Source organism: Physella acuta, unplaced genomic scaffold (genome assembly GCF_028476545.2).
Source record: "Physella acuta isolate Inbredline_101_S28 unplaced genomic scaffold, ASM2847654v3 ptg000910l, whole genome shotgun sequence".
Taxonomy (NCBI): Eukaryota; Metazoa; Mollusca; class Gastropoda; family Physidae; genus Physella; species Physella acuta.
The window spans coordinates 136,285-150,973 of NW_026732427.1; the positions used below are offsets into that span (position 1 = coordinate 136,285).

The following is a 14,689-nucleotide window of genomic DNA, read 5'->3' on the forward strand; positions in this document are numbered from 1 at the left end:
GGTTGTAGAAAAAATAGAAATAAGAATTGACAGCATTTCATTTATCTGACATTCGATTCTGTTATACTGTTGTTGAGAAACGAAAATACTACAACATAAAAGCGTATGTGTTATAGTCATATAATCATTACAACATTTGTGTAGTTCTTTTTTTTTAATTTAAAGCAAAAACTTCGGATTTTTTTTGTTTTTGTTTTTTTTTTAATATTACACAGAATAGGTCTAGATCTATAGAGGAAATATTGTAATCATGTAAAAATCGAAATGTGATTTTGTCAGCTCTCGTCTTTTTACGCTGCCATGTTTTCTCGTATGCGGTGTAAAGAGCGACATTGTAATCGTACAGGACATCCAAATCGACATTTTGATATATCTTGACGTTTTACACCTCCACGAGTCGGAAAAAACGTAGATTTACGCTTATGTCTGTGTTTTTATTTATATTTCTGTAAACATGATAACTTAAATGTGATTTTATTTAGGTTACGAAAAGCCTTTAAAATTATTAAAATATTTAATACATCAAATCAGTAGTTTTCTAACAACTTTTAAGCAATTTTCAGTAACCGGAAGTGGTACTTACTTAAAAGCCCATAGCTTGAGTACCGTTTCAGCTGGATGAACGACGAAATTTCTCAAAAAAAATATAACAGAGTGTATGCACAGGTATTTATCAATTTTATTACAATTTCCGGTATCCGGAAGTGGTACTTTACTCTATTTCTGTGGGAACACGATAATTTGAGTACTGTTCCAGATAGGTAGAAAAAAAATCATATTTAAGTAGAACAATATAAATAAGAATACAACGCACAAATTCTCTATCTTTTGAAATTCTACGATATGTCTCCCGTGAAAATAGAATATTTCTTCTTTTTTTCCTTGTGATTCATAATTTATGAAGTCGACACGACTAAAAATATTTGCTTTAAATTACCATCAGTAGTTCGCACGAAACAGATAACACCGTGAAAAGCAACCGCCCTTTGCCACAATTTAACAGACAACAGCAAGCTGATAAAGCTAAGAGAAGTTCTTAATCTTGCTACCTCCCTTTAGTTTCAAATCAATTAAAAACTATATTATCTGCCCCTAATAGCCTTCACTAGATCGACCGGCTCTACGATTGTAAATATTCTCGTCAACCAGAGCTCACCAGACTGTTAGGGTGATATCTCCCCTTCTGTTATTGAATATAGTAATCTTACTCTTGGTTTCGAAACCGTTTAATTATTTTTTATGGCTAATTAAAGATCTAATTTTAAAAAAAATTAAAGATAGACTTGTATTGTCATCGTAGTGGAACTACGTATCTTTAAAGTTTGAACAAAATCGCTGCATTAGAAGTAGGTCAAAATTGATTTGCTACAAGCCCTCTAACGCCAAAGATAATTACAAAGACCTGCGTATCCACATAGAAAAAGAGGCAGCCATTAAATCAAAAAAGTAAAGGAAATTTGCAGAAGTGGACAACGTACCAGCCGAATTAGTACTAGCAAGAGGAGAAACTATGTCAGTTGCACTGCTAAATATCTTCAACAAAATCTGGCAGGAAAATGACTCAATCTCTAATCATCAACAAGAAACACTACTTTGCAACTCTGCCAAAACTACCGTCTTATATGTTTCCAAGAAAAATCCTGCTAAAGACTAAAGCCACAAGATGAAGAACACGCAGGGATAGCGAGGTGGAACAACTAAGCAAATCTTTGAAATTGTGTTAATATGCGAAAAATACCTGCACCACCCCCACCATCTTTGCCACTTTTTAAATACACTTTAAGACAGAGTATGGCATCAGGCACTGTGGGTTACCATTAGCGCAAACCTCACGGAAATTATAAACAATTTGTACGAGCGAGTAACCAGCAACTATAGGCGCATGGTTTAGTTAGGAACAACGATAGCCTGGCGTTAGACAAGGCTGTCTGCTCTCTCCCATCCTTTTCGATAACTACATAGGAACTTGACTTTTCTTCTTCTTCTTCGTTCTTAATTATTAGGGTTGAAGGGGATCGAGATTTATCTGCCAGTGGGTTTGAACTCGAGAATTTGTTCGAATTTATCAACCACGAGCTTCCAACACAATTAAGCGTTACGTGTCAACTGGTTATGCGCCATTGAGGCCATTGACTCCGATTTGGATTTGCTTCCATAGCCTTTGTCCAACCAAGAACAAACTACAAGGCAGCAGTTGTTTAATTTTGGAGTTGTCTCTCCTAGAAGAGTGGCTGTCCTCAGTTAACGAGCCTCATCTGCCCGAGGGTTAGCAACCATGAGCTTTACCGACTCGACCACGCCGAACCCTGGACCTTGACGGACACCTTGGAATGTCATGTCGGCGGATGGATTATTACCTACCTAAGCAGAGGCGTAGCTATGGGCGGTGGGTGGGGTGGCCATCCCGGGCGCCGACCCTGGAGGGGGGGGCGCCAAACGGAATGACAAAAAAAACTACTAAAAAGCTAATTTTAGCTGCATTATTAAATTATACACAAAGCTAAGACAATAGACTACTGCTTTGATTGGAGGAAGTACCTTTGCGCCATTATGTCTGGCGAGGGAACGAAGCTAGAAATAGGTATAAGAAAGTGCCTATACAATCAGAGGCGTAGCGACCCTTCCCGGCGCCCGGGGACAAACTTTCGATTTGCACCCCCCCCCCCCCATCGAACTTTTCATTTGCACACCCCCCCTCAAACTTTCATTTTGGCGCCCCCCCATAAGGTCGGCGCTCGGGGACATATGCCCCCCCCCTCGCTACGCCTCTGCATGAAATAACAGTACTCAGTAACTTCAGAAAAATTTGGCGTGATAAAAAAAACTTCCATTAGACACTGGTCATGTCAGTATTTCTGTATGTTTGCGAGACATGGACCCTCAACGCAGACTTCCAAAATATAATCCAGAAACTGAGATAAAAAAAAATGAAGAGGATCACTAACGCGAGTTAGGTACTCATCAGAGCTGGGTGGACTCAAGGACGTTCCACTGCCTTAAACCCGGATTCAAACTCGAGTTACGGGTTAGCAGTCTAGTTCTCTATCGCTAGGTCACTCTAACACAGACTTTATCTTCTTTTATTTCCAGTTTTTTTTTCTGCTTTTAAAAATGTTCGGATGAATAAATTGACATTACGGGCCAACATATTTTCTCAAAGTTGATTTTCAAATTGTGAATGCGCTCAAAGTCGAGTGTGCTTCCTATAAATCTTATATGTATGTTGTAAAAGAAGGGTTAAAAATGTCCTATTCTTGTTTTATCGATGAAACGTTTACAAAGTAAAACACAAAAACTATTCATCCAGATTATATGTTAATTAAGAGTTAAAATTAAGCATCATAACGTGTTATATACTTTAATCTAAAAATGTGTACATTTGAGAAAAGCTATTTAACGAGTCTATCTTTTCTTGACATCAACACGGCCTGTAATAAAAAATGAATAACGATTAATGTTATTTAATAGCAATGCTTTTTTTCCAACATATGTCACAACATATTCTTTACACTTGTATTAATTTGTTTAAATTACTATAATACTAACGCTCCCGCATGGGTAGTAGGCATACATTTTAGAGCGAAGTGGTTTATTAGGACTGATACGGTGTTGTTGTTTTTTAAAACTTCCGTAATAAAAAAAAGTAGGGCGTTTGTTAAAAATAGAAACCTAGTAACTATGGTTGTGTATAGCTTTGCTATGTACACTGTGCAATAACATAACAAGTTATTGTAAAACTATATAATTAATTTAAAGAATAAAGATTAATGATCAAGACAAGAGTTCAAGACAAAATCCCACTTGCTAACTAAGATTGCAACGTCTAGTATATCATCATTCTAGAAGTGCCAAACAAATCTGATTTATTAATCTAATAAATTCTAATAGTAGTTTATACTGCGGGAGGGGGAGCTGTGGCAGGAATTAAATATCATAACTAGACCCCAACCAGGGTAGGGTTTCCTGTGTTATACTGTTATAATTAGACATTTTTTTTATTACCCTTTACTTTTCTTGTACTGAGTCTGAGTTAAAGGTATATTTTTAGAAACAGGAAATCACGAATGCTCTAACTCTAGCACCTAGATCTGTTCTGTTTCTTTTTTCCTGCGATATTCTGAATTATTCACTGTTCTTATTAGTTCTTACTTGCCTTAATATTAATACTTACTTAGTAGTGGTCTTTTAAGTTTAATTTAATGTAGCTAATAGTTACCCAACTTTCTATTAGTTCGATTCAAAATCTAGATCTAATCTATTTTCATTTATTTGTTGGATATGCAGTTGTTAAAACTACTACTAGACTAGAGTGAGTCTATTTATTATATATATAGGCCTATATTATTTTATTTATAATATAACAAGTCATTAATATCATTAATATTAATAGCCCAAATAGCCATAATCTCATAAAAGATCAAATTAAAACTAAAGGGCTAATCAACAATGTATGAATGAATTCGGATTTTGAGTTCGCAGTTAGGATTTTGCTGAGTCCACCCAGTTTTAAAGGTGCCTGGCTCATGTTAGGAAAAGTAAAGGTGGCTAGCTGGGTATAGTGCAGACAACACAGTGAATAATGAATAATGTATGAGCAGCTATTTAGTTCAGCCAGGTACCCATTAAAACTGTGTGGACTCATCAACGTCCTATTACTGTAACCCAAAATCCAAATTCATTCATATAAATACAGCTAGTCCATTCATTTCTTTTTCTAAAATTTTCAATTGTCAGAAATAATGAGAGAAGGTCTATAATTTATAACATTTTAACTTACTGAGTATTACATTGTTATATGTAAAGTATTACATAGACCACTCTCTCTTATGGTTTTAAATTTTTTTGACAAAAATTACAACCAAGCACACCACTAATGTTATTTCTGTATTGCCTTTTCTCTCTCAAGACTTTTTATTGTTTACATTTTTATAGTAGTCATACATAAAATCATAAATGAAAAAAATCACTAAATTATGTTTCTATATAATCTAACTTCTAAGTTGTGACAACATCTGGTTTATTAGTTTTACTCATTGACGCTGTTTTCATAATTAATTGCACACCCATCATAAACTTTTTTAAGGTGTATCGTATCTTCTAATAGAAACTGCGGGAATGAAATTCAAAACTGTGAGAGAAGGGGACCAAGCTGTTATTTTAAATCATCTCGGCCAAGGGAGATTAGTAGAAGGACCTGAACGAGTGAGTATGGGGGCTGTCTGTTTTAGATCAGGGATATTTTATATGCGGCATAAATGTACAAGTAGGGAAGTTCCCTTTGAACCTGGTGGTCCATCGGGCAAGTGAAGTAGAGTTCTCTTGTTTCTGTGACCTCTGCATATGAAAAGATGTTGTGGTGAGATGGCTTTACTATCCTTAACTTGAATCAGGTATCCATCAGAGCTGGGTGGACTCATAGACTTCGACCCAGATTTAAACTCAAGGCTTTCAGTTCAGGTTAGCAGTCATATGCTCTACTGCTCGACCACACCACCAAATATAAATGTGCTTATCATAGTCAAATTGGGACATGAATATAAGTAGGGGGTCAGCCATAACCATATCATAAATTGTATAACAATCAATTTTTACCTCCAGAATTCCCCACCATTCCCCATCACAAAAAGCCAGGCCCCCTCATAAAATCATGTCAAACCTCAGCATACCCCCCCCCCCCCCAGTTTGAAAACAGCAATTTCTTTCTAATAGTTTGTAGAGCCTAGTCGAAATTGAATAAACTGATCAATTTTTATTGCAGTTTACAAAAAATAAATCTTTGAAAAACATTAAAATAATGACTGTAACTTTGTTGCTAGCATTACTTTTTAAAATGCCAAAGTGTGGTCACACTTTCTGAACCCCTCCTCGTCTGCCACTCATCATCAGATTACTTCTTTGATATACTGTTATATCTAAACTACAACATGACATAATGACAATCATCTGTTGGCTTTTGCTCTTTTGGTTTCTACAAAATTTAAATCATACACGAAACAAACAAAAATACCAAAATAAGGGGAAGCTACTCTTTAAAAACATAACTCATAACTTTAATCAAACATGAACCATTATGATTGTTATTTAGTTCATCATTATTAACAATTTTCTCTTGTTTTTTTTTCCAGGTATTTCTTTTCAGAGAGAGATTTCAGCAACTAACATCATACACAGCAGACCGTTATAAGTACATTGTTACACAAGAAAACAATGGCTGCATTTTGCACAAACCTGGGTATGTCATACTACTAAAACCTATTTAAGTAACCTCAGTAAGTCCTCACAAACCTGGGGAAGTCCTACACAATCCTGTATTACTGATTTCCTTCATAAGCTACAGTTGTCCCGCAAATGCCTGAATTAGTCCTACATCCACATTCACTTGAATTAGTCCTAACATATTTGTTATAAATAAATGAATTACACAATACAGTTATCTCATGAATTCCATACAAAATCTACAAACTAAGCAATAGCCCTGTGCTTTAGTTTAGCTTTTTTCTTACACATTAATCTGGCAGCTGCATGTAACTGATAGCTTGCTCTCCTATACAGCCATGCATTTTGTCAAAATTACTTTTGACCTCCAAGCCCAAAGCCTAATTTTACAGTTGTTTGTATTATAGTCATCAGCATCAGCATTTCCCGTTTGTGCCCAACACATGGAACATATGAAGTAGAGATCATTTGCTTCAGGGACCTCGGCATATGAAGAAGTAGCGTGGTCAGCACTATGCCCAGCCACCTTTGTTTCCCTAACATGAGTTAAGGTACTCATCAGAGCTGGGTGGACTCAGGGATGTTCCACTGATATTATAGTCATAGATATGTAAAAACAAATTATTTATTTTTTCAAATAATTTTTTCCAGCCCTTGTCAGGTGTTTCACAACCCATTAGAGCACAGAGCCTGTACAAAACAAGATGCCCAGACCATTGATGCCAATCATCTGATGGTTGTCTACAAGAGGCTGAAAGGGGGAGAAGCGCAGAGACGGATAATACAAGGCCCAGCTGTATTTATCCCAGAGGCTGAAGAGTGGTAAGGAAACTTTTTTTCCAGTACTTCCAGTAAATTTTAGAATGCAATAAATGATTAAGGCTAATCTTGTATGTGATCAGTTCTTTTGGTGTTTATTTTTATAGTCAAAGCTTATTATTGGTTCAATAAACTTTACCAAGACTTTTTTATTATTTTAATTATTTTTTATCACAATATTTTTAAAAATGAGTCCTACTTTTTTGGTGAAATAAATAAATTAAAATTTTATTAGGGAATATTTTTGAGTTTGACCAATATTTTTTGTAAGAAAAAATTCATACCAATCTTTTGCAAATTTAAAAGACTTGTACCCATTATTTTGGTAAATGTTTACTTGACCAAGTCTGTTTGTGTTCAAGTGTTGACCACCCACACTGGTGTTTTTCTCACTGTCTCTTGACAGGGCCCATGAGTTCCAGTGGCATGGAACTGACCCAGAGAACAAAACCAGAATGGTGCCAGGCTTGAACAAGTTCACATGTTTGTCTATCATCCCAGACAACTTTTATTACAACGTGAGTTCAACTGTCATTAGTTTCTGTGGGGAGAAAAAAAAATTGAGTAAAGATTCTTCTTTAGACCTATCAATCCATTGGGCGGATGAAGTAGAGTTCATGTGTTTCTTGACCTCGTCATATGAAGTGATAATGTGGTCAGCACTATGCTCAGCCACTGTTACTAGGTGGACTCAGGGACATTCCAATTCCACTGACTTAAACCCGGATTCAAACTCGAGACTTTCAGGTTAGCCGTCTCATTTGTATTGGGAAGCTGGAGCTAAAAATGACATGTGACCTTCTAACTTTAACCCCCACCTTTCTCTACATTGTGTGCACAATATTGTTTTTAAATAACTAACTGTTATTTCACAATATACTTTTTAAACTAATCTCAGTAACAAATGATTTTACCAGGAACAGCAAGTATTAGTTGTTCAGGATGAGATTTGTTCATTTGTGTTTTCTTTTTGTAGAGATCAACCAATAAAATCTCTATTTATATTTTTTTGGCAAACCAATGATATTGACTTATCAATTTTTGTTAAAACTTTTCATTGATAACTAACCTTTATTTTTTATTAACACTGACCAATGAGACCGACACTTAAATATGTGTAGACACTGACCAATGAAACTGATTCTTACATTTGTGTTAGCTTTAATTAATGAATGACTTCACCAGGTGAATGAAGTGAGAACCAGTGATGACACCATGTTGACAGTCAAGGTCATGCTGTTCTATGAGATTGTTGACATTTTAAAAATGGTTTGTTGTTTTTTGTTTTGTTTACTTCCTCACATATGTTTTTTTTGTAAATACTTTTTTTTAAAAATGAGTGAGACAATAATATTAATAATAGAACTTTTTTTTTTACTGTGACAATACTAGAAATGGTGTCACTTTATCATAGAGGGACAATGTAATATTTAAATTCTTATATTTGAACTTTGAGAGCCAGACCTACATGTCCCCTCCCTCAGGTGTATTATAAATGAAATATAATTTTACCAGATTTTTATCAGTCTACCTGTGACACAATGTAAAATAGATTCCTTAAATAATTCTAACTTTTTTTTTTTTTTTTTTTTTTTTTTTTTTTTTTTTTAATACTTTTATTTGCAATTAAAACAATTTTTAGAATTGACTTAGAAAATAATTCTAACTTCAAAGATCTTAAAACTGTATCCCTTCATTTGTAGTAACTATCATTAATACTTACAGTTAATTAATATTTGACTCTAGTTTTTTCATCTCATTAAAAAACATATTTATAAATACAGCCAGCTTTATATGTCCTTATATTCTGTTATTTTCTAGTCAGCGTTACTACTTGTTCAAAGCTACTACTTGTTCAAAGTTACTTTGTTAAGGGTTTTGAAAAAAGAAATTTTGCTTTACAGCTTGACACTACTCATGATCCAATAGCAGATTTAATCAAGTAAGAGTTTTCTCCCTTAACAGTAATATTTCAATGTGAAATAGTTAAGAGCAAAACCATAAGTTAAAAACATTACTTATTTTAGTTTAGTTTAGTACCTGTAGTGTTGTTCTTAGCTTATAATGGGTAATTCCATTTTAAAAAATTGATGATGGGTGAAGCTCAAGTGTCTATCTTATAAATATATCTATAGATATATTATAATCTTTTCCTGTTTGTAAGATACAGGTGGACTCCAGTGTTTCTTCCAGACTTTTTTCTCTGGGGGGGGGGGGGGGGGTAGACTTTCTTTCTACAGACTCTAGACTGGCAGCTGAACTTGAGACTTTTGGGTTAGCAGGTGTAAGTTCCACAATACGACCACACCATCTCCGTAGAAATATTGAATATTCTAATTCTTGCGAAGTGTTTAATACAGTAATTTTTCTTCTGCAGTGCACTATGTGCCGATGTTATCTCTTTTGTGGGTCCTCTGACGTAAGTCATTGTGATGTGTTCTAGTGTTTGTTTTTTTAACGGAAGTTATTGTGATGTGTTCTAGTGTGTTTTTTTTAATGGAAGTTATTGTGATGTGTTGTTGTGGGTTTTTTTTAATGTAAGTTATTGTATTTTGATCTTGCATTTTTTAAATGTAAGTCACTGTGATGTGTTCTTGTAGGTTTCTTTAATGTAAGTTATTGTGATGTGTTCTTGTGTTTTTTAATGTAAGTATTTGTGATGTGATCTAGTGTTTTTTAATGTAAGTCACTGTGAAATATTTTTTGCTTATTCAATGGCACTCACTACAATCTCTAACTTTCTTTAACTTTAGCCGTTGTTGGATGATACTTGTTTTCCACCTTCCCCATAATAAAACTAAAATTATTATGATCATACAAAATTATTTAAAGTTGAAAACTGTTTTTCGAAATGTATAAATGAAAAATATCAAAGCCTAAAACTATTTCTTGACTTGGTTTTTTTTTTTTTGTGGTTTCCCAATTTTAAAAGTCTCATTACAATAGTGATACCTTTTTCTCTAGATATGAACAGTTCATAGACAAGACAAGTCTGATCAGCTGTCTTGACACATATCCTCAACTGCAACAGAGGGCTGAGAGAGTTGGGTTTAAAGTTCAAAAGGTTGTGTTCAGAGGTTACCATGCTTCAGATCAGCTACAGGTTTGTTTTGGGGTGGGGGGAGGGGGTATGGGGGGTTGATAGTTTTTAAACTGCTATTTTTTAAATAGTAAATGCAGTTTTTGTTGTGATTGCAAATACCTTTTTTAAATCCAGATGAGTCTAAGTTTATATTGCAAAGCTTAAATTAATAGGAAATAGTAATAGCCAGATGTATGCATTGGCCATTATGCAATCTTTTCTAGGCATATAGCCTGTTGATAATAATAAAATTGAATAAAATGGATGCTTTTATTTTGTCTGGTAATACTATTGAATTACTTACGGTGTTGAAAAATTATCAGAACTTTTAACAATGAATTCTATTCTACCACAACAACTGGCATTAATAGTATAAAAGTGCAAGCTTATAATTGTTACTTTCTCTAAAGATGCTAAAATATTGAGATAAATATGAGTTACATTTATAAGCTATGTTTAATAAAATCCAGACATATTGATATGTAATATCTCTATTAGAATAAAATTTTATTTTCAGCAAATGCAGAACAGTGCCATTGAGTCACGCACACAGCTAAGGCTGCAGAGAGAGATAGAGGAACAGGAGCAGAAGTTGGCAAATTTTAAACTGAACAAATTGCAGGAGAGAAGTTCAATTCGTAAGTCGCATTACATCTAAGTGGGTTTTTTTTTACGTTATGTGTTAAACTCATTTTATTCAGTGTTTAGTGCCAATCTGATTTCACAACAGGCAGTGGAAATAAAGTCACTGTAATGGGGGGGGGGGGGGGGGGGGGTTCTCTAATGAAGATCTCTATTATACTGTCTGAACTCTATAAACTATAATCATAATGGCTTCTGTAAGAGGACTGTGGCATTATTTCCACACATAATTTAAATTACATATTCTTTTATAAATTTCCAGATACACACCCTAGCTTCTACACTATGCCCCAACTGTCTCTTCAGTCTTGTCTCCTACATCATCGCTATTTTTATCCCATCACTCTCACACTACACATTCTATTAAACAAATCAAACAAATGAATATTGTTTGTACCAATCTGATTTCAGAACAGTCAATGGAAATTAAGAGGGCAGAACACAAGCAGAGATTGGCAGCTTTGGTGCAAAAACATAACCTGGAAATGGAAGAACTGAAACTCCGTCAGCAACTTGAGCTGTCGTCCTTGGAAACCAAAGTTCAAATGGGTATGTTTAACCAAACATTCAAAGGGATGTGTATAAACAATGATCAAATGGGTATGTTTAACCAAATTTGCAAATGGTTTTGTGTATAAGCAAAGATCAGATAAGTGTTTAATCAAATTTTAAAATGGATGTGTATAACCTAAGTTCAAATTAGTACGTTCAACCAAATTTTCCAATGTGTGTATAAATAAAGATCAAATTGGTATGTTTAACCAAATTTTCAAAGAGATTTGTGCAGAAGCAAAGCTAAAATGGGTGTTTAATCAAATTTTCAAATGGATATGTATAAAGATCAAATGGGTATTCATCATGTCATGTCATGTTTGCCTGTCGTCCCTACTGGGACATAGGCCGCTGACAAGAGCTTTCCAGACGTCTCTGTCCAGGGCTAGTTTCTCCAACTGTCCCCAGGTGTATCCAATCTTCTTGGTGTCTTCTTCCAGGTCACGTCTCCAGGTCTTTCTTGGTCTGCCTCTCTTCCTCCTGCCTTGTGGATTCCAGGTGAGGGCCTGTTTTGTTATGCTGGATACAGGCTTCCTGAGTGTGTGGCCAATCCATTTCCATTTTCTCTGGAGGATCTCTACTTCCACTGGCAGTTGATTTGTCCGTTGCCATAGAACATCATTTCTGATGGTTTTAGGCCAGCGAATTCGCAGGATCTTTCTGAGACATGCGTTTATAAATGATTGTATTTTCTTCTTATTTATAGCAGTTATTCTCCATGTCTCGGCTCCATAGAGTAAAACAGGTTTTACTAGTGTGTTGAAGATCCGGATTTTTATTCTAAGGGTTAAATCTCCCGAACCCCAAACATTTTTTAGTTGGTTGAAGACTGCTCTTGCCTTACCCGTCCTTATTTTTATGTCTGCTTCTGTCCCACCCTGCTTATCAACAATACTTCCAAGGTAGGTGAATCTATCCACTTCTTCTAGGGCTTCTTCTGCCAGTGTTATAGGGTTGTTGTTTGATACATTGACTTTGAGAACTTTACTTTTCCCTCTGTGGATGTTCAGACCCAGGCTTGTTTGTAGAAAAATTTGCAACCCTGTTGGTTTTATCCTACATTTGCTGTTGTGTGTGAGAAAGGAGGGCCAGGTCGTCAGCAAAGTCCAGGTCATCCAGTTGGCTCCACAATGTCCACTGTATACCGTTTCGCGTTTTCTCTGTTGACATCTTCATAACCCAGTCTATGGCCAGCAGGAACAGGAATGGTGAAAGTAGGCAACCCTGCCTTACTCCGGTCCGTACTGGGAAGGCCTCTGTAGTCTGTTGGCCATGCACTACTCTACATTTGAGACCTTCATATGAAGACATAATAATGTTGACTATTTTCTGTGGCACCCCGTAATGTCTCAACAATTTCCACATTGACTGCCTATCCAGGCTATCAAAGGCCTTCTCATAGTCTATGAAATTAATATAGAGAGATGAGTTCCACTCTTGGGTCTGTTCAATGATGATGCGCAGGGTAGCAATTTGGTCTATGCATGACCTTTCTTTCCTAAAGCCCGCCTGTTGATCTCGAAGCTGGGGATCTATGGCTTCCTTCATTCTGTTTAATAATATTCTGTTGAAGACTTTGCCTGGGATGGACAAAAGTGTTATCCCTCTATAGTTAGAGCATGCACTAAGATCGCCTTTCTTTGGAAGCTTTATGAGTAGTCCCTCCTTCCACTCCTCTGGTATTTGTTCATCTTCCCAGATTTTCTTGAAGAGTGTGTATAGTAGTGTGGTGCTAGTTTCTATATCTGCTGTCAGTGCTTCTGCCGGTATACCATCTATTCCTGGAGCCTTCCAATTTTTCAGCTGCTTTATAGCTCTATGTATCTCTTCTTTTGAAGGTGGGTTGCAGTCTATAGGGAGGTCACTTTCAGCTGGTGGTATGTCTTGCGTGCACTCTGGTGTTGGTCTATTCAGTAGTTCTTCAAAATGTTCTACCCATCTCTTCATCTGTCCTTCCGCATCAGGTATTGTCTTTCCATCTTTGGTTTTCACTGGCCTCTCTGGCTTACTGTACTTACCAGATATCTTCTTAATTGTATTGTACACGTCCCTAATATTACCATGGTACAGTGCTTCTTCCGCTTCTCTTGCCAGCAGTTCCAAATAGCTCCGTTTGTCTTTCCTTATGTGTTTCTTGACAAATGGGTATTCAACCAACATTCAAATAGTTTATAAGTGAACCAAAGTTTAAAAATAATATAGGTTTGCTTAACCAAAGTTTAAATGTGTAATTTTAAATAAAGCTGATTAAGTGGATAGCGTTACTTAAAACCTTACAAGCTTATTTACTACTCTTCATTTTCTCAAATAATTATATCCACGTAAGTTAAATACAAAAATTGTTTCTTATTATAAAACAGATTATAAAGAAGCAGAAGATGCACAAAAAGTCAAACACTTGGCCAGCCTTGCATCTATTAATGTGGATGTGACCAAATACCTTACACTACAGTGTGACACACCTGCTCATGAAGAGATTAGAGTTGTCAACTCTAGACAGGAAGTGACCTCTGGCAGTAAATAACTGCCACCTTAACAAATGGGTTTCACAATAGGTTTTATTTTATGTGTATAAATATATATGCATTTATATATTATGATATTAGTAAACAAAAATATATGTTCACTAAAAGACCAAGATTTGATGAGACTTTTTAGTCTAGCTGTGTGGGTTGAACCAATACACATTTTGCAATGGCTCCTGGACTAAGGGTGAACAACAGTTGGCACATTCGCTGATCTTTGGAAGTCTAAAATGTAATATGCACAAAAATTTATTGTATAAACATTGTGTTCATTTTCAGATATTAACTAATTTTTTGTGTTTACAAAATCTCTACTTTATCTTATAATATTGTATTTATTCTTTGGCTGGTCCAAATAATTGATGTGTGATATATATTTGTTAATGCTTTTTTTACACTTTTTCTACATGACATATATGGCTGTGACTTAAAGAGTATTTATAAATTTGTTCTCGCTTTGTGTGGGTGCCTGTTTTCCATTGTGATTGTGTGGTCAAGGGTAGAGAACTGCAAGCATGAAGGTCTAGAGTTGGGATCTTGGTCAGCTTTGATACATGACTCACATTAGTGAAAGGCAACTGGGCATAGTGCTGACCACACCATCCCTTTATATGCCAAGGTCTACTTCATCTACCAATACTACCATATGGATATTTAGGTCTAAAAAAGGAACTTGACTTTACACCTTTTTTTCTGACCTTGTTCAGTAAGCAGATACAATTGAGTTAATATTTTTATCACACAAGACTTATTAGTCAGAACAAGGTGGTTCATGGGGTGTACTAGACTTGTGCCTAGGAACCAAACTAGTACAGCATCTTGACCACACAATATCAGTTATTTGTATGGAGCA

The 14,689-nt window shown here is 35.5% G+C and overlaps 1 protein-coding gene across 1 annotated transcript; it reads left to right on the top strand.

The window, feature by feature from the left end:
* The first annotated feature begins 4,072 nt into the window (after positions 1 to 4,072).
* LOC131953132 (uncharacterized) lies at positions 4,073 to 14,036 on the top strand. Its single transcript, XM_059316165.1, has 12 exons — positions 4,073 to 4,309; positions 5,105 to 5,202; positions 6,126 to 6,232; positions 6,868 to 7,038; positions 7,442 to 7,553; positions 8,221 to 8,304; positions 8,940 to 8,977; positions 9,413 to 9,454; positions 10,000 to 10,138; positions 10,635 to 10,755; positions 11,171 to 11,308; positions 13,672 to 14,036. Exons 2-12 carry the CDS (start codon positions 5,116 to 5,118, stop codon positions 13,833 to 13,835), a joined length of 1,203 nt encoding a protein of 400 aa, XP_059172148.1. The 5' UTR covers positions 4,073 to 4,309; positions 5,105 to 5,115; the 3' UTR covers positions 13,836 to 14,036.
* Positions 14,037 to 14,689: the final 653 nt, after the last annotated feature.

What these genes read in the sequence shown, in the direction of transcription:
- LOC131953132 (XM_059316165.1), top strand. Translation starts at nt 5,116, where the DNA reads ATGAAATTCAAAACTGTGAGAGAAGGGGACCAAGCTGTTATTTTAAAT. An exon ending in ATCCCAGAGGCTGAAGAGTG is followed by an intron (nt 7,039 to 7,441) that starts GTAAGGAAACTT and finishes GTCTCTTGACAG; the next exon opens with GGCCCATGAGTTCCAGTGGC. An exon ending in GCAGGAGAGAAGTTCAATTC is followed by an intron (nt 10,756 to 11,170) that starts GTAAGTCGCATT and finishes ATCTGATTTCAG; the next exon opens with AACAGTCAATGGAAATTAAG.